General features: G+C 36.3%; 1 protein-coding gene across 2 annotated transcripts in view; it reads right to left on the reverse strand.

Annotated features, from left to right (window-relative positions):
- LEF1 (lymphoid enhancer binding factor 1) overlaps positions 1-21,046 on the reverse strand; it is a 175,525-nt gene that overhangs the window by 92,519 nt on the left and 61,960 nt on the right. For both annotated transcript variants that reach the window (XM_053703528.1, XM_053703527.1), the window contains exons 4-5: positions 7,874-8,006; positions 5,530-5,620 (exon numbers count right to left, since the gene is read on the reverse strand). In XM_053703528.1, the coding sequence (XP_053559503.1) occupies positions 5,530-5,620; positions 7,874-8,006 (224 nt within the window). The remainder of the gene's footprint in view (positions 1-5,529; positions 5,621-7,873; positions 8,007-21,046) is intronic.

A 21,046-nucleotide genomic window follows, 5' to 3' on the forward strand; every position in this document is an offset into this window, starting at 1 on the left:
AGTGCTACACAAAGCGTGCAAAAACTTTACTTCAAGAGGAGTCAGCATGTGAGCAGGAGCGTTACATACCACTCCATTTGTAATCTGGCCCTTAACTGGAAAGGGCTTAAAAGTGTATACATATATATATATATATATATATATACACACATACATACATGTGTATATATGTGTTTATATGTATGTATGTATATACATATTTACAAAAATAAACACATAAATACACACACACAGACACACACACACACACACATATATATATATATATATATATATATATATATATATATATATATATATATATATATATATATATATATATATATATACATAATAGCCCTTCCCATTCAAATACCTTGTCATATGCTATATCCTTTTTAACCCTTAAAAAACATTTTTATTGATATTTTTATGACTTTTTTTTATTAGAAGGTGAGTAATAGTTTATTTTAATCTGTTTGTGAAACCTTTGAGCGCAGAATTTATTTACTTTTCAACTTGTAATATTATTTTTATTTATTATTTAGTGCTGTCACAATATTGCTTATTGCATCCCGTGATAACATTAGCACAGCATTTGTAATCTAGCCCTTTATGGGTAATGAAAATATTGTCCCTTTAAAGAAACATAAAAATATTAACTACCATATTCAGCTAGACTGGTCTAAACACAAACTATTACATTCTATTTTTTATGACCATTAAAGCAAAAAGCAAACTCATAAGTAACAGATACAAAATTTCAATTACCAGTACCAGGTTCTCCATTAAAAATTAACACATTTATTGAAGTATATGGTAAAAAGAGAAAGATCTTTTTAGATGAAAACATAAAAGCCTGCCTGTAAGCCATGAGGCTAACTCCACCATTGTAGTCATTAGGTCTTATGCCTGAAAAAAACACAGGCACAATAACATGCAGGATACTAAAATGGGAGTCATACGTATTGTTGTTTTGGGCACTTTGAACTGCTTAGATTACATTTGTCTCCTTTTGATTGGAATAGCTTTTCACTTTGAACTGGATTAACATATTAAAAAAGAATAGTTCAGACAGAATAATTGATTCACTCGTAGCTGACTTGGTTCAATCAATTCAGTTCAAACAAGGTTATTGATTGGCAGATTTTGCGTAAAAGCGGAATTAGAATCTCTTGGTGTTTATAATGCTACTATCCTGACAATCCTGCACTTAGTGTATTGTCTTTTGTGGGTGATTGTTCCATGGGTATAAAATCAAGGATTGAGATTATGCTTTTGTGGAAGATAAGAGAGTTCTTATTGTTGTACATAAAACAATTTACTCAGTCACGTTAGTTTTTCCCAATTGATTTAATCCTTCGAACTGAACATCTTAAAGTTGACCTGTTGTAGTCTGCAATAACTATCATCCCGGAACATTATAAACCATTTTGTATGGTACCTCTGTCATTCTTCCTTTTCTATTATTTTTTTATATAAATCTTGATTACATATAGGGTAATAGGTAGAAGACAAGGCATATACACGTAGGGTTGCACGACTCTCCAAAGCTTTCAACTGATTGTAGTTTAAAACGGATTTTAAACTCAAAATTGAATTCCAGACTTTGTGATTGTCTTTGATTAATTATTTGCAGCTTTTAATTTAACTCAGATTCCCCCCCCCCCCCCCCCCCCACTGTCCACAGAGATGATGCAGTTGATCCGGCAGGATCCAGAACGTTCACCTTGCAATATTCTATTCAGTGATTACTTGATTAGTCTAGTTTCTATTTGTCCCATTTTGATCACATTAATTGACATACAATAAACAGCACTCAAAAGGCTTTTCAAGGGGTGTGTCCATGTACTGCAAAACTAACTGTGCTAACAAATATACAAATTTAAATTACGGAAACAGATTTATTTTATGCAGATCTATGCTGGTGTGCCTTTAATTTCAATGGAAACTATTATAAAACTGACTTTAATTGTTAATAGTGATGTTATAATCAGGAACACCCCAACCACAAAACATGGTTTGGATTTCAAGCACAGGCTTTTTTTTCTACTTGAGAAATAGACCTAGAAGAAAATAATTTAATAACAGTTTATTATAAAGAGAACCATTTAACTCTTTTTTTTTAAAATGGATACAATAATGTTGTTAACAAACAATTACAAACAGCATCTGAATTAGATTTTCACTGTATGAACAACCAATGCAGTCAGGATGTTATCTTTTGCTGAAGTCAGATAATTAGGTTTAATGCCACGTCAGAGACAGAAGGGAAACGGTACCGTCCAAGTTCGCTAAAATGTGTTTAATATCTGAGCCAGCACAGGCAGCGATAACCTAACCCATTAAATAACTCTGTGTCATTGTGCAGCCAAAATAATAAAGGATTCCAACCATCATCCCTCACTCCAAAACAGATGTACAATTAAAGGGACATGACACTAAAAAGGGAATCCCCAATGAAAGAGAAAATTTAAATATTAATGGTTCAGGTAGAACATGCAATTTTAGGAGACCTTTTAATTTACTTATTAACAACTTTACTTCATTCTTTGTGTATCCTTTGCTAAGAAAACATATCTAGATAGGTGCAGGAGCAGCAATGCTCTACTGGGAGCTAGCTGCTGATTTGTGGATATGTACCATATGTCTTTTGTCATTGTGTTCAGCTAGATCCCAGTAGAAAATTGATGTTTAACTCATTTGTAGGGGTTACATACATAGAAGACGAGAGATCCTTTTTTTAAGTAATTATTACACTTGTTACATACATAGTTATATGCAAGCAATAGTGAAATAATAAAAAGACCTAACACATTAGATTATGTTTGTTTTTTTCACTTGTATGTCCCTTTAATTATTTATACTAAAAACAAAAAGATAAATATAAACTATATTGCTAAATGTATGTGGACACCACAACTAATTATTGCGTGTTTCAGCCAAGCATGAAATCTCCATAGACAAAGATTGACTCCGTAGACAATGGGTGGTACTGAAGAGCTCAGTGACTTTAAACATGGCACTGTCATAGGAAGCCACCTTTGCCACAAATCAGTTTGTAAAATGTATGTCCTACAAGATCTACCTTTTGTGAAATGGAAGCATCAAGGAGCCACAACAGCCGAGCCACAAAGGGGTAGACCACGCAAAATCACAGAGCGGGTCTGCTGAATGCTGAAGTGTATACCTTGTAAACATCACCTATAATCTGCTGTATCACTTACTAGAGTTACAAACTGCCTCCAGAAGCAAAGTCAGCACAATAACTGTGCGTTGGGAGCTGCATTAATTGGTTTCCATGGTTGAGCAGCTGTACACAAGCCTCACAACATGTGCAATGCCAAGTGTCCACTAAAGTCATGTAAAGCACCACTGGACGAGTAATGGAAACATGATCTTTAGAAAAATGAATCACACTTTACTATCTACAGGATAAAAAGACATTTTAGAAGATTGGGTGCTTGCAACTTTGTGGCAACAGTTTGGGGGAAGGCCCCTTCCTGTTCCAGCATGACTGTGCCCCTGTGCACAAAGTGAAGTCCATGAAGACAGGTTTGACAAGTGTGTTGTGGAGGAACTTGAGTGGTCTACACAGAGCCCTGACCTTAAACCCACTGAACACCTTTGGGATGAATTGGAATGCCGACTGTGAGCCAGATCCTCTTGTCCAACATCTCTGCCTGGTCTTACAAATGCTCTTTTGGCTGAATGGGACTATTGTTGCACATAGCTATGTGTTTACCCATGCAAATGAATTAAATACATAGGTAAAATCAGCTCCAGAGCAGCAATACAATACTAGAAACTAGCTGAACACATCTAAGGAAGAAATTGCAATACACATGTGTGTGTAGTTACCAATGCCCTGCTCTCTTTTAGTAGAGCTTTGCTGCTGAGCATGTGTACATATGCTTTTAAACAATGGTTAGCACAAGAACAAAGTACATTTGATAACTGAAGTTAATTTAAAGGAGTCACGTATCTGAATCACAAAAGTAAAATTTTTACTTTAATTTCTCTGTAATCAGTGAGAGAGCTCATTATATATATCTGTCTCTAGTTGGACACGGCAAAAGAGAAAAGGTAAACAATACTCAAGATGTTTTTAAAAGACCACGCAATGCTTAAAAGGACACTGAACCCAATTTTTTTCTTTTGTGATTCAGATAGAGCATGCAATTTTAAACAACTTTCTAATTTACTCCTACTATCAAATTTTCTTCATTCTCTTGGTATCTTTATTTGAAAAGCAAGAATGTAAGTTTAGATGCCGGACCATTTTTGGTGAACAACCTGGGTTGTCCTTGCTGATTGGACAGCACCAATAAACAAGTGGTGTCCAGCGGGCTGAAACAAAAATTGTCTGGCTCCTTAGCTTAGATAAATGAAACAAAAAAGAAAGGGCGCCTCCTAGTGTAGCCAGTATATATAAGGATAAATAGAATGAGATATAGATTTTGTACTCACATGTAGTGAAGGCAAAGATAATGCCTAGATGAGCAGTCTGGAAACCTATCAGTGTCCCAGTTGACTGTGCATTAGAATGCTAGGGCAGCTCCTCTTAGTAGATTTCCAAAATCATCTGAAAAGTAAAAAGATATACAGAGGGCGACTCCTAGTGTGGAATTAGTAAGCAGAGTGTGAACCCACCAGCTTTACCCTTCAGAGATATACTCACAAAGTATAGAGCACACTGTAGTGCTAATGAAGCAAGCTGGGTATATTAAAAGTGGCCCAGCGCACATACCACTCCGGTGAAAGATAGTCCAATGTATTAAAAATGTTCAGATAAAAAATCCAGGAGACTCCAGATATATATAAAAAAACACTTTATATAAAGATATAACAGTGTACAATAAAAAATCAGTAGAATTCGCTACGCGTTTCTCAGAGCTACCACTCTGTTTCCTCAGGCAAGTTATCATAACTTGCCTGAGGAAACAGAGTGGTAGCTCTGAGAAACGCGTAGCGAATTCTACTGATTTTTTATTGTACACTGTTATATCTTTATATAAAGTGTTTTTCTATATATATCTGGAGTCTCCTGGATTTTTTATCTGAACATTTTTAATACATTGGACTATCTTTCACCGGAGTGGTATGTGCGCTGGGCCACTTTTAATATACCCAGCTTGCTTCATTAGCACTACAGTGTGCTCTATACTTTGTGAGTATATCTCTGAAGGGTAAAGCTGGTGGGTTCACACTCTGCTTACTAATTCCACACTAGGAGTCGCCCTCTGTATATCTTTTTATTTTATTTTTCCTTAGCTTAGATGCCTTCTTTTTCAAATAAAGATAGCAAGAGAACGAAGAAAAATTGATAATAGGAGTAAATGAGAAAGTTGCTTAAAATTGCATGCTTTATCTGCATCATGAAAGAAAAAATGTGGGTTCAGTGTCCCTTTAATTTCCTATATATTAAATGTAACATAGTCATGTTTGTGCTAAATCCCCTTAAAATATATTAAAGTGCTGTAATCAACAAACTTATTTTCTGAATACTAAGTTTGCTAAAGTAAAGGATTTATCCGGACATAAACTTACCAGCCCAGTGGTGGAGTCATCTGGCCCACACTACTTGGTGAAAGTGGATAGAAAGTAGGAAGATCTGGGGCTTGATGATGTCTGTGCATGCCTAGCAATAAAAAAGAGATTGTATTTATTACAGAGGTGATCAGTTTGCATTTATATAGATTTGACAGATGGACAGGACAGCAGAACTTAGTCATTTTCCCCCTCATAATAAACATGTGTACAACAGACTGCTAGGTTCTAGTGCAAAAACGGGCTAAATGCTGCTATTTTGCCCCTGAAGACATTAATTCCTCTTCAGCCCTCAATGGATTAGTCACTGTCCTCCAGTTCTGTTCTATTTTTCGATGGATGAGAAAAAATATACATGAACAGCATGCATAATGCAATAACCATGAAATTTACATTTATAAGGTTCTTAGGCAATTTCTGCTCTCAATCTTAACCCCTACAACACACAGTCAATAACACGGGTCTGTTATCAAAAGTGGTTTAGTTGGTATCAAAACTAATTTAAAAATGTTTGGTATTTTTTGCCTTTTTTACACCTATTTTTATGTTCTTGTAATGTTATACAAAAGAAGAATGAAAATAAGTCATTATTCAGTATCTCGGAGCAGTTAAATTAGGTACTGTATATTAGGGTCTGCCCATTAAAACTCATTCCCTTAAGGTTGCCTGGCTTTTTTTTCTACACATTCTCAACCACAGAGGATCAGTTGCTAATTATGAATCATTTTTAGGCCTCCAATGCTTGCACTTGATATGATTCACTTGGCTCCCGATTGTCACTCCAGCTTCTACTAAGCTCTTCATCTAACTAACGCCTTTGGGCTGCAAGGTCAAGCTGTTTTGCATTGGTAGTGCTTTTTGAAGAACAAAAAAAAAAAAAAATAACAACATTACAAAGAAAGAAAAATTCCCAAAAGAAACTATACATTATCTCACAGATTTGGGAAAGCAAAGCCCTACAAGTTGAAGACGTACCTCTCCATAAACACTAATCTTGTTCCCAAATGGATGTTTGCATTTTCTGTGTCATAATTCTCAAAGATATGACATAAATAAGAAGGGAACTAGTCATCTACAAAGAACTGAAATTACCAGAATGATTAACCCCTATAATGTTGGCAGGTTAATGAAATGTATTTGGAATACTGAAGTTGGCTCATTCTCTTTTTTACTTGCCTGTTCTTGAGGGAATGTGGTTTATCATTAGTAGAAGGCAGTTGTAGTTCTATGGGTGTAATGTTGGTACTAGATATCCCATTTATTATTGTGGCTCCCCTAAACCTCAGAGCTGCCCCTTATTTGCAAGTCTAGTGCTTTTTCCACACAAAACACAGAGGTAATAGTGAGAGAAATATAAAGCTAGTAATTGGTAATAGAACATTATCTCTGTTGTCAGGTGGTTCAGTAGTAAAAGAGAGACCCACTAGTGTTTTTCTAATGGTGTGACATAATTCCTATATTAAAAAAAAATACTTTGATCCAAGTTACAGCACACTTTTGCTTATTTATACAATTATATTTGTATAAAAAGAATGAACAGTCAAAAATGTATGTAACATGTTTATTTTGCTGCAAATGCTAAGCTAAGTCTCCACCAATTGACTGCCAGTAATATGACAATGATAATGACATCAAATACAGTGGGCGGTTTGATAAACATGATTGGTAATGGTTGCGCGGAGTGACCTAGAATCATTTGTTGTTGATATAAATATTGTGTGTGAATGAGGCGCAATGTCTTGTATGTGGTGAGACACTTTCAAATAAATCCATGATACCAAGTAAGTTAAAAAGACATTAAACATTACTCTAAAATATATATATGGTAGTAGAACGTGTATATAGTCAATGTAGTAAATTGTAAAATACTAAAAATGTACAGTAATTACACAAAAGTCCAGCACAGGTTTGCCGCCACAGAAATTTCTATTGCCATGACTGCTATGCCACTATTCTAGAACATAAAAAAGAACTACAAAAAGCTAATGTAATATATGTTTAAAAATAAAATTCAATATGGCACAATAAAGCTCTAAAATAAAAATAAAGTAATATAGGAAACATCTCAAAACACTTTTAAAGCAAATTGAAGGGTTGATAATGCAAACCTGGAACTGGAGGTCTATGTTGACTGATTTATAGATTGAAGAATGTTCAAGAGGTCACAGAGAGTTTCAATATTAACAAGGTATTTTGTCTTGGTTTAATTTAGCTTTTTATTTTTATCTTAGGATCAAAAACTTAGCACCTCATCAAATAAAATGGAAGCAATCAAAATCAAATGGAGCTGGAAGGTAGTGTTGAGTACTTTTGGAAAACTTACCATGTGTTGAGGGGTCCTTACCTTGTTTTGTGTTGACATCTGATGGTATATGTGAAGGATGTGTTCCTGGAGGAAAGTGTTCGTCACTGTACGTGATGAGAGGAGTGAGAGGATGAACGGCGTGCGACGGCTGAACCACGGGAACTTTATTTGACTGTAAGACAAACAAGATGTAGCAAGTAAATATTTAAGCAAACAATAAGTAAAACTCAAAACTTAGTGTACCTAGTAATATTACTGCAGTCCAGTCTGAAAACAAAAATTTTAATTGAGGCAAAAATAAATTTCTCTCTAAAGTCCTTTACTGAAAATAAAATGATGAAATTTTTTTTCTTTATTGCATCAAAAAAAAGAAGATGTTTTAAAACATTTTTAAAGGTTTGCGTTTTCTTAACAAAAAAACAAAAAAAGAACTTTATACTACTGAGAAATAAATATTTTTTATTCTAATGTCGAACTTGTGTGTCACTGTCCACCAACAGACGTGGGAAAAGCTCTTATAAATCAGCAAGCAATATGTGCCTATGGTATGCATGAAATAATTTTTATTTTAGTTTGAGCTGTGCTTCCTGTGAGGTAATGTTTTTGTATATCGGCAATGTATAAAAGATGAGTAGCATAAGAGGTTATGATGCAAGATCCAAAAGTTGTTTTACATTTAGAAGGTAGATCATTTGATGACTGAGATCACTTGTTGCTAATACCATAGAAAAGACTCACTATTTAAATATTGTTCAATGATTGCTAAGTTATCTCTCATAAATACAAACTACTACAGAAATTTCCTTTGATAAGAGCCATCCATTGTACCACATAGCCTGATATTATTTGAAATAAAAAGGACAGCAATCAGGAGAGATATTATTGGAAGTTATCATATTTCTGCCTGTCATACAGTGCACATTAGCACTAGCCCTAACCCTAGCCCTAACACTTACTTTAACCCTACCCCTGACACTAGCCCCACACCTAACTTTAGCCCATTAATCACCCAAGCCCTACTCCAAACTTCAGCCTGACCCTTGCAATACCCCTAACTTTATCTGTACCACTGACCCTAGCCCAAACCTTAAAGCCTATAGCCTAAACCTAAAATTAAAGCAAGCCCAAATCACTCGGACCCTATACCAAATCCTTACACTAGCCCTAACATAGACCCTATACTTAACCTTGACACTAACGGTAAACAAAAACCTAGCCCTACTGAAAAACCTAACCCAGTGTTTCTCAACTCCAGTCCTCAAGTACCCTAACAGGCCAGATTTTCATGATATCTTAACTAGAGCACAGGTAAAATAATCAGCTGATCAGTAACCATGGTTACTAACCTGCTCTTGCCCATCAGCTGATTATTTCACCTGGGCTCTAGTTAAAATATCATGAAAATATGGCCTATTTAGGGTACTTGGGGACTGGCTTTGAGAAACCCAAAGCCTAGTCTCAACCCTAAAGTTACACCCTAACACTAACCATAGACCTAACGCAAACTCTAGTCCTAACCTCTATGATGCATACAATAAGGAGAGATTGCTTACTAGCTGATTTAATATTGCTGAAATGTGAACTACCCCACAAGCATAACAAGTAGAGTTGTCACCCAGACGGTATTTAACCAACAGGGTTGGTATTTTTAAAGTTCAGGTAAAGGTTGGAAATACAAATTAAATACAGAAATAAAGATGCTATCCTGCTGAAATGTCTTCTAAGAATGTTCAAATCAAAGTATAAAACAATGATCATTTAAAATAAGTCCTAGCAGCTTTAGTTTCTAATGTATGCTGTATACCGGACCAGATTAGGACCAAAAATAAGCCCAGGCATTTGAAGCAGCTCACATCAGTTAGACCTGTGTCAGCTAGGTAGCCATAATAAACCAGATCTCTCATCCAGGAACACCTCTGCTTAACAGCCAGACAGAAATGTACTTTCTGCTTCACAAAATAGGCAGATTGTAACAGCTTTCCTATTGTTACCCATATTAACCCCTTAATGACCGAGGACGTGCAGGGTACGTCCTCAAAAAAAAGGCAGTTAACGCCTGAGGACGTACCCTGCACGTCCTCGGTGTGGAAAGCAGCTGGAAGCGATCCTGCTCGCTTCCAGCTGCTTTCCGGTTATTGCAGTGATGCCTCGATATGGAGGCATCCTGCAATAACCATACATGGCCATCCGATGCAGAGAGAGCCACTCTGTGGCCCTCTCTGCACCGGACATCGATAGCCGGTATCGTTGGTGGGTGGGAGCCGAATTGGGAGGCGGGTGGGCGGCCATCGGTGTTGCGCGTGACGTCACGGGGGGCGGGATCGGGATCGGGACCGTCGGGGGCGCGCACGGGCGCGCGCGCGTGCACGGGGGGTGGCGGGCGGGCGCGTGCACGGGGCGGGAGCGGGTGGGAACCGCTACACTACAGAAAAGTAAAAAAGTAAAAGTAAAAAAAAAATGAAATAAACTTTTACTTTTACCATCTAAGGGATCTGGAAGGGGTGGGGGGTTGGTCTTGGGGGGGGGGGGAAAGCTACACTACAGAAAAGGGACATATTTTATTTTAAAAAAAGCATTTTTTTTCTCTAAACTGGGTACTGGCAGACAGCTGCCAGTACCCAAGATGGCGCACATTAAGTCAGAGGGGGAGGGTTAGAGAGCTGTTTAGTGGGAGATCAGTGAGGTTGGGGGCTAAGGGGGATCCCTACACAGAAGCATATGTAAATATGCTAACAAAAAATTCACAAAAAAGCCCAAATATACCTTTTATTTTAGTACTGGCAGAGTTTCTGCCAGTACTTAAGATGGCGGGGACATTTGTGGGGTAGGGGAGGGAAGAGAGATGTTTGGGAGGGATCAGGGGGTCTGATGTTTCAGGTGGGAGGCTGATCTTTACACTAAAGCTAAAATTAACCCTGCAAGCTCCCTACAAGCTACCTAATTAACCCCTTCACTGCTAGCCATAATACACGTGTGATGCGCAGCGCCATTTAGCAGCATTCTAATTACCAAAAAGCAACTCCAAAGTCATATATGTCTGCTATTTCTGAACAAAGGGGATCCCAGAGAAGCATTTACAACCATTTGTGCCATAATTGCACAAGCTGTTTGTAAATTATTTCAGTGAGAAACCTAAAATTGTGAAAAATTTTACGTTTTTTTTAATTTGATCGCATTTGGCGGTGAAATGGTGGCATGAAATATACCAAAATGGGCCTAGATCAATACTTGGGGTTGTCTACTACACTACACTAAAGCTAAAATTACCCCAAAAAGCTCCTTACATGCTCCCTAATTAACCCCTTCACTGCTGGGCATAATACACGTGTGGTGCGCAGTGGCATTTAGCGGCCTTCTAATTACCAAAAAGCAATGCCAAAGCCATATATGTCTGCTATTTCTGAACAAAGGGGATCCCAGAGAAGAATTTACAACCATTTATGCCATAATTGCACAAGCAGTATGTAAATAATTTCAGTGAGAAACTGAAAGTTTGTGAAAAAATTTGTGAAAAAGTGAACAATTTTTTGTATTTGATCGCATTTGGCGGTGAAATGGTGGCATGAAATATACCAAAATGGGCCTAGATCAATAATTTGGGATGTCTTCTAAAAAAAAATATATACATGTCAATGGATATTCAGGGATTCCTGAAAGATATTAGTGTTCTAATGTAACTAGCGTTAATTTTGAAAAAAAATGGTTTGAAAATAGCAAAGTGCTATTTGTATTTATGGCCCTATAAGTTACAAAAAAAGCAAAGAACATGTAAACATTGGGTATTTCTAAACTCAGGACAAAATTTAGAAACAATTTAGCATGGGTGTTTTTTGGTGGTTGTAGATATGTAACAGATTTTGGGGTTCAAAGTTAGAAAAAGTGTGTTTTTTTCCAATTTTCCTCATATTTTATAATTTTTTTTATAGTAAATGATAAGATATGATGAAAATAATGGTATTTTTAGAAAGTCCATTTAATGGCGAGAAAAACGGTATATAATATGTGTGGGTACAGTAAATGAGTAAGAGGAAAATTTCAGCTAAACACAAACACCGCAGAAATGTAAAAATAGCCTTGGTCCCAAACGGACAGAAAATGGAAAAGTGCTCTGGTCATTAAGGGGTTAAAGGGACACTGAACCCAATTTTTTTATTTTGTGATTCAGATAGAGCATGTCATTTTAAGCAACTTTCTAATTTACTCCTATTATCAAATTTTCTTTATTCGCTTGGTATCTTTATTTGAAAAGCAAGAATGTAAGTTTAGATGCCGGCCCATTTTTGGCGAACAACCTGGGTTGTTCTTGCTGATTGGTGGGTAAATTTACCCACCAATAAACAAGTGCTGTCCAGCGTCCTGGACCAAAAATTGCCTGGCTCCTTAGCTTAGATGCCTTCTTTTTCAAATAAAGATAGCAAGAGAACGAAGAAAAATTGATAATAGGAGTAAATTAGAAAGTTGCTTAAAATTGCATGTTCTATCTGATTCACAAAAGAAAAAAAAATTGGGTTCAGTGTCCCTTTAAGCAAGGGTGACAGATAGCAGCACGGCCTATATAAGAGCCCAGCCCACCTGGCTGTATAATTATGTATGCAAATGTATGTTAATAAGCAAGGCCGGTATCCCCCCCCCAAAAAAAAAAAGGTGGGAACCCTAATATCAAGAAAAGGAACATAATTTTTAGTACAGGAACATTTATATTCGAAAAACTGAAATATATTTTAAAATGCCTTCTTTTAAATGCAGCAAATAAAAAAAAAATACCGCTTATTACATTCTAATATAAAGATGACAGTCAAATGTCTAAATGAATAAAAGAACCCCTTTAAAGGCTGAACCTCAGCCTCCACACAATAATTTAAATGATATTATTTTTAATAGAATGTACTTGTATTTATTTAATCTATTCTATAGAGCTGAAAGAACAAGACCCTTTTAATAAATCCTATTCACACACTTTTAATGCTGTCAATTAATGTAGAATAAGAACATACCAGAAATACAAAATCATTTTTCTAGAAATTAAATTGATCTGAGCTATATTAATGATAAAAAACATGGCTTGTTTTTCTCTGTTTGCAGCCCTGTCTGTTTTATGGTATCTTATTAATGTCTGGCCTATCCCTCAAGTCATAGAGCTCAAAAAATCTGTTACCATGAATTCTCACTAAAATATGCTATCCTAGCTCTCCTATTAATTTTACGGTTTTCAACACAGATTTGCTTTCCTGTGGGAAAGAGATAAGAACCTAAGGATTTTAATTTAAGCCTTGGCCTTGTCTTATATTTTGCCGGGTGGAGAGTGAATACAGTGCCGGTAGGTGTGTCAAGCTTTAGATCCGTTTTTTGTTATCAAATAACAAAAGAATTACAAAATCTCACTAATATGTATGAGATAGATTCTATAGCCGTGATTTCTTAGCTTCACTCTGCACCATCATTTCCTTTAGCTATGAAAGAAGATGCACATTTTGCTTTGCATACACACAGATATATAAAAAATGTGTGTGTGCATATGTATGTGTATGTGTGCACATATGTACTGTATGTATATATGTATGTGTGTGAGTGCTTGCACATATGTATGTGTGTGTGCATATGTATGTGTATGTGTGCACATATGTACTATATGTATGTGTGTGTGTGCCCGCATATGTATATGTGAGTGCTTGCACATATGTATGTGTGTGTGGGCGCATATGTACTGTATGTATATATGTATGTGTGTGAGTGCTTGCACATATGTATGTGTGTGTGCATATGTATGTGTATGTGTGCACATATGTACTGTATGTATATATGTATGTGTGTGAGTGCTTGCACATATGTATGTGTGTGTGCATATGTATGTGTATGTGTGCACATATGTACTGTATGTATATATGTATGTGTGTGAGTGCTTGCACATATGTATGTGTGTGTGCATATGTATGTGTATGTGTGCACATATGTACTATATGTATGTGTGTGTGTGCCCGCATATGTATATGTGAGTGCTTGCACATATGTATGTGTGTGTGGGCGCATATGTATGTATGTTTGTGCGTGCACATATGTATGGTTGTGTGCGCATATGTATATATGTGTGTGTTTGTGTGCGCGCATATATGTATGTGTGTGTGTGCACATATGTATGTATTTATGTATGTGTGTGCGCATATATGTATGTATGTGTGTGTGTGCACATATGTATGTGTGTGTCTGCGAGTATATGTATGTGTGTGCGTGCGTGCAAGCGCAAATAAATGTGTGTGTATGTATGTGAGCGCATATGTATGTATGTGCGCATATTGCATGTATGTGTGTGCACTTATGTGCGTGTGCGCGTATATGTATATATCTATATATACATATATATATATATACTGTGTGTATATATATATATATATATATATACATACATAGACACACACATACATATTTATTAATTTAGATATTTATTAAATCTTGATAAGTTTAAAATAAAAATGTATCAATTTTGCAGTCACTAGTAATAGCTACAAATCAGCACAATTCCATTTTTCATTTCAAAACAACACAACTAAGTCTGAACAAAGTTTCTGTTTAAATTTCACTATTTAAACTATAGCTATAATATATGTAAGAATTATGATTTTTTTCTTGTATTAAACATTTAATGGACTGATACCACCCTTCTATATATTTTTCTAGATCTATTTACAATGGTTAGAAATTATATTTTCCCCTTGCCTTTGGTGATCAACTGTAAAATTTCACACCTACTTGTATTGTATGCAAGCAGAATACTTATAAAGGCTATAGACACAGCAATAAGGCACACTATATAAATAAGAGATCAAAGGGACATAAAACAACTTGAGCTAAACATAAAATCTGAAAGGAGATACAAGTGAATATGGTTTAAATTAAGTTTTGGAATACGTGTACTAATATACGCATATTAACCAATCTGGTGTGGAAAACACAGCTAAACTGAAAACACTGATCTGACATATAGTTACTTATTTATTAGTATGCCAAGCTACCACTTAGGTTTGACAGACTTTTTGATCTACACCAGTGCTATCAAGGGACTGGATTAAAGATGCAAGACAGCCCTCATAGGCTTCCTCTGCAGCCCTGATCTTGACCTTTGTAGAAGATGATCATACCCCATGCATATATCAATTAAAGCAAAGTTCTTATTTCAAGAAATACCCACTTCCACTATTTATTCATATATCTACAGTTTATGTAACTCTCCCACTATGGACATACCCAATAAAAGACTTATACTGTGTATATCGTCATTTAGTAATTTGGCACCACAAATTATTGAATTTTAATGTGATGCTGGTCTTGTATTAGCTCTGCTCTGTCATACAAATCCATTGCAATTTAGTTAAGGAACTTTAGTATTTTAGTATTTCATTTGAGTCCATTAAAGCCTTTAGAAAATTAGTATATGAAAATCTTTGAAATATTAATTATTAACTGGACAATCCAATGTTATGATACATTAATATTACAAACAGAACTATATTATGCTCCTTTGCTTCCTTTTAATTAATCCCCCTTTTTCCCCCATACAAAATCATTATCTTTATCACTAACCTTTATTATATTGCTCCTAAACCTGTCCAACAAATCCACAAACAGCGAGATGCTTTAAATAATGCAGTACACGTTTATTAAATGTTTATGTAGATTATATTTTTGAGGAGCACTCACTCAATTAGGTTAGATCTCAAGTAGAAAAGTAGGTTCTTGTCTAACTGTGAGTGATAAACATATTTACTTTAGAAAAATTACTGGCATCTTTTTCAGATATATTAGCTTTGTATGTACTTATTTTTGAGACAGTGTCGAAGATGAGATGCCAAATAGACCACAATATGACCATGGAAATAAAACGTGGCTGCTGCAAGGTGTCACTACCACCGAAGGTACAAAAACCTTACCACAGAAGGATGTAATGCAGCTATCTTTGACATCCAGGTATTTACACTAATCTTAGGCCTAACTACCCACACTCAATTGTCATTGATATGGGTGGTCAAAAACACTGTTGCACGTCTTATATGGATAAGATCCCAGCTCTGATATTGCAGCTTCAATATTGCAACCACGGCAATATGAATGACCACCATTATAACCCAGGGGTCGACAAATCTTTTTAAAATGTAGGAGCCAGTAACAATATTTAGGAGCCAGGCACACTTTTAAGAGGCAGACAGTGGTATTTGTAAATAGATATATGGAGAATAACCCAATAAGTTAGGAGCCAGTGGTAAAATTCTAGGAGCCAGTGGCTCCCAGGCTCCTAGGTTTGTCGACCCCTGTTATAACCTACTTACCATAAATAAAACTGACTGCTACAAACACTTTAAATTTGGAGTCAAAGGCATTTGGGTTAGGCCAGTGTTTCTTGATTCCAATCCTCAAGGTACACCACCACACAAGATTTTCAGGGTTACCTTGACTGACAGCAGGTTAATAACCATGGTTACTGATCGGCTGATTATTTCACCTGTTCTCTAATTTATATCCTTAAATTGTGGCAAGTTGGTGTGTCCTGAAGACTGGAATTGAGAAACAATAGAATTAGTTTACCCCTTGAAAAATAATGTTGACCATCTTAAAATGTTCACCTTGAACTGCAAAAAACTGATAGGTCTGCTACATTGATACTATTCTATTTTATAAGGAGCTATTCAAGAAAACGTTAAAGAAATGATGGTTCAAACTGCAAAGCAAAAGGGAGTTTTGATGTGCTCCTCAAACATATATGAGAAGCTGATCAGAACAAAAGGACAAACAATCCTAGTGCCCACGGTTAATTCCGGTAGCCACTCCACAAGAAATAATCCTCAAAGCCCTTCAGTTGACATGAGCCAGAGTGACCTGCCCTATGACCTGCTGTCAGCTAGACAAGTTTCTGATGTATAACCAAGAGTAATTACTTCAAATAACTTGTTGTCCTTTGGCAAAATAGCTGCCGGCTTCCGTCTCTAAATTCTGCTGTGTAGTATAAAGCGAAGTACAAAATCTTTATGATTTATTCACACATCTGTTTTTCCCCTGTGTGCCTCTTTGTTTTTCAAGGCAAGTCAAGTCCCTGATGTGCAGCCCCTCAATAAGACACATAGCAGAATACTTACAACACGATTATTTACAAAGTCTTTTTGGCTAAGAAAAAACAAAAGACAATTAAAAAAAAAAAAAATCATCACCAAACCAAGTGTTTGTTCTCTTTCCATGTCTTCCATAATTAATCCATTTTCTCTCATTGGGTTTGTTCTTTGAGTTAATACTTTTGATGGGGAATGTCAGTTTACAAACGGTTGTTGGATGGGAGAATATAACTACAGGGAACTCCGGTAAATAAAAAGATTACACTGCTTTTGAAAAAATCCACATACTATGTTGTAAGTATAAGGAATGTTCAAACAGCATATAAAAAAGGAATGGACATTAATGTATATTGTCAACAAAATAATTTCCCTTTCCTGTCATTTTTTTATTTTTTTTTAGATACAAATGTTTAGATTTCATTGCAGAAATGAATAATTCTCATTCTATCAAGTACCACTGGAGTCTATTTAGATGAAAACCATACAAAGGGGTTCAATGCATGGGTTACATAGCTTAGGCACTATTAAGCTCTGTTGTCTGTCCAGTACCATGAAATACATTTTTTTTTTACTGCTGAGTATTTTAGCCATTTACATTTGGCACTGATATTAGTCAAATATTCTGCAATCATTTATATAATTTATCAATCAAGGCCTATAAATGCTAAGTATATTTAAAATACTTCCAGAATATTTATCATGATGGATTGTTGCTGATTTAATGACCCTTATTAACCAAGATAGCTCCCAGTTTTATGTGAGCTATTAGATGTTCTCTTATATGTAGATACTGTACATGTGTTTAACTTAAAATGACATTAAAAAACTGCATTTAAAAGGGACAGTAAAGTTAAGCATTTGGGTAGAGCATTACATTATAAACAACTTTCCAAAATACTTATATTATCAATTTTGCTTATTTCTCAGGTACTCTTTATTAAAACGTAATCCTAGGTGAGCTCAGGAGCATGCACATGTCTTTAGCCATCTGGCAGCAGTGTTTGCAACAATGTTTACAGCAATGTTATACGTAGTTGCAAACATTGCTGCCATAGAATACTACAGACGTGTGCATGCTTCTATCAGCCTAGCTAAGTTTATTCTTCCACAAAGAATACAAAGAGCACAAAGCAAATTTAATAACAGAAGTGAACTGGAAAAAAATAAAAATTGTTTAAATTTGCATGCTCCATTAGAATTATGAGCATTTCATTTTGACTTTACTGTCCCTTTAAGAACGCTAGATAATGTAATAGAATGATTATAAGGTTGAACCTTTAAAAGTGCATTTAAATAAACATTTAACTTTCAAGACCCAGACAATGGGTACAAACAAAAAGAAAAACTTTACAATATCTTCTTATCTCTTGTTATGCTTTGTGTGTGTGCAATTGTCTTGGGCACTTTATAGCAGCAGTGTTTATAACAATGTTATACATATAGGGGCCGATTTATTAATGTGCGGCCAGGCATGCCCACATCGCTGTCGGCATTTATCATTGCACATGCATTTCTTGTGAACTGCTTGTGCAATACCCCCCCCAGCACCTTCGCGGCCAATTGGCCGCTAGCAGGGGTGTCAATCATCCCGATCGTATCCAATGATTGCTGTCCGCCGCCTCAGAGGTGGCGGATGAGTTAAGGAGCAGCGGTCTTAACTTAAGTTTCCGGTGGGAAACAGCTGCATTCGCAGCTACATAAATCAGCCCTATAGGGTCATATTACAAGTGTAGTGCTAATAACCGCTCCTGCTCGTTAACTGAGCTAGAAATAAGTTTTTTATTCCCCCATAGAAGTCAAGGGAGAAACGAAAGTGGGGGAAAAAACCTAACATCCTACTTGCGCACAAACCTGATTGTATATGCTCATGTGCACTAACCCAACAATATAAATGTCACATTCCAATGTTCTTCACATAGAAGAATATGTTCTATTTATCATAAATACATATTTCTGCATATATCTGATGGTATTTTGGTACACTATATATCTTTCCCCTTAGATATATATACTGTATATAGGTATCCAGTTTTGCTTTGCACACTTTCTATATCCAGTGGTAGTCAGAGATTTACAGTACATAGCTCACAGATGACTCCAACTCATGTTTCTTCATTCAAAAGGACATATTTTTATTTCAACGTTTTCGCATCAGACCGCTGCTTCCCTAACCTTTTTACCACCTCATAGGTGACGAATTTCAATCTACCTGGTCTCTTCCAGCCGGGGAGATTGGCAAAATTGAGTTCTTGTGCAATGCTGAATTCCGGCAGCGGAATTCTGCCCGCCAGAGGCAAGCTGCGGCGGATGGGGGCGTGTATGTGCACCCCTGTCCCCTTCAGCTTGATAAATCGACCCTTAAGCCCTTGAAGGCCACTTCTTATCTCAGTGCATTTTATTAGCACTTCACTGCCAGACATTGCTAGTTCATCTATGCCATATAGATAACATTGATTGTGCTCACTCCTGTGGAGTAATACACAAGTCAGCACTAATTAGATGAACTGCAAGATTGTAAAGCAAGATAAGGGACAGTCTACAGAGGCTTAGATACAAGGTAATTACAAAGGTAAAAAGTGTATTAATATTATTACTATAACAGTGTTGGTTATGCAAAACTGGGGAATGGGTAATAAAGTGATTATCTATCGTTTTAAACAATAACAATATTCTAGTAGAATGTTCCTTTAATGTAGCTAGCCTGTCACTTTAATATTACCACGCTACAAAAATGACATCACTACTCAGCCAAAGCACTCATGCATCTTCTTTTTTTTTAAGAATTGATTTTGCATTAAAAGAGATCAAAGCTGCAAGGATTAGGGTGAAAACTAGGTAAGTTTAAACACTGAAACAAACTGCAGCGCCCTAATGCCCCTATCCTCAATAAGTTCAAAAGAGCACTCTGTCATCAACAAAATTTCCCTTGGGACCCAGAGACCCTAGGACAAGCTCTGAAGCAACTATCTTTGCCATAGCTTAAAATATTCACAAGTTATCTAATGCCAAACACAAAGCAATGATCTCTGCAGAGTCTGATCATTTCTCTGGTTTTGTAGGAAGATTTCATTAGGTTTTTTTTTTTGTCACATTAAGGAATCTGGAAAGTTGATCTATTGCAATATCTGGCTACTAGATAGGCTTACACTAAAGTTTCAGTCTCTGGCAACTGGAATGGCTTCTAAAGTTTCAGTATCTGGCAACAAGATGGGCTTACACTAAAGTTTCAGTATCTGGCTACTAGATAGGCTTACACTAAAGTTTCAGTATCTGGCTACTAGATAGGCTTACACTAAAGTTTCAGTATCTGGCAACTGGAATGGCTTCTAAAGTTTCAGTATTTGGCAACAAGATAGGCTTACACTAAAGTTACAGTATCTGGCTACTAGATAGGCTTACACTAAAGTTTCAGTATCTAGCAACAAGATAGGCTTACACTAAAGTTTCAGTATCTGGCTACTAGATAGGCTTACACTAAAGTTTCAGTATCTGGCTACTAGATAGGCTTACACTAAAGTTTCAGTATCTGGCAACTGGAATGGCTTACACTAAAGTTTCAGTATCTGGCAACTGAAATGGCTTCTAAAGTTTCAGTATCTGGCAACTGGATTAGCTACACTACAGAAAATAGTATTTAAAAAAAAAACAAAAAAAAAAACAAATTTGATTTCAAACTGGGCACTGGCAGACAGCTGCCAGTACCCAATATGGCGCAATAAGGCAGAGATGGGGGGGGGGGGGGTTAGAGAGCTGTTTGGGGGGGGGGGGGATCAGGGAGGTTGGGGGCTAAGGGAGGATACTACAGAACAGAATTATTATTTAAAAAAAAACAAAAAAAAAAAAAAAACTCTTATTTTAGTACTGGCAGACTTACTGCCAGTACTTAAGATGGCGGGGACAATTGTGGGGTGGGGGAGGGAAGAGAGCTGTTTGGGAGGGATCTGGGGGTGTGATGTGTCATGTGGGAGGTTGATACCTACACTAAAACTAAAATTAACCCTGCAAGCTCCCTGCAAGCTCCCTAATTAACCCCTTCACTGCTGGGCATTACACACGTATGGTGCGCAGCAGCATTTAGCTGCCTTCTAATTACCAAAAAGCAAAGCCAAAGCCATAT

Source organism: Bombina bombina, chromosome 2 (assembly GCF_027579735.1).
Source record: "Bombina bombina isolate aBomBom1 chromosome 2, aBomBom1.pri, whole genome shotgun sequence".
Taxonomy (NCBI): Eukaryota; Metazoa; Chordata; class Amphibia; order Anura; family Bombinatoridae; genus Bombina; species Bombina bombina.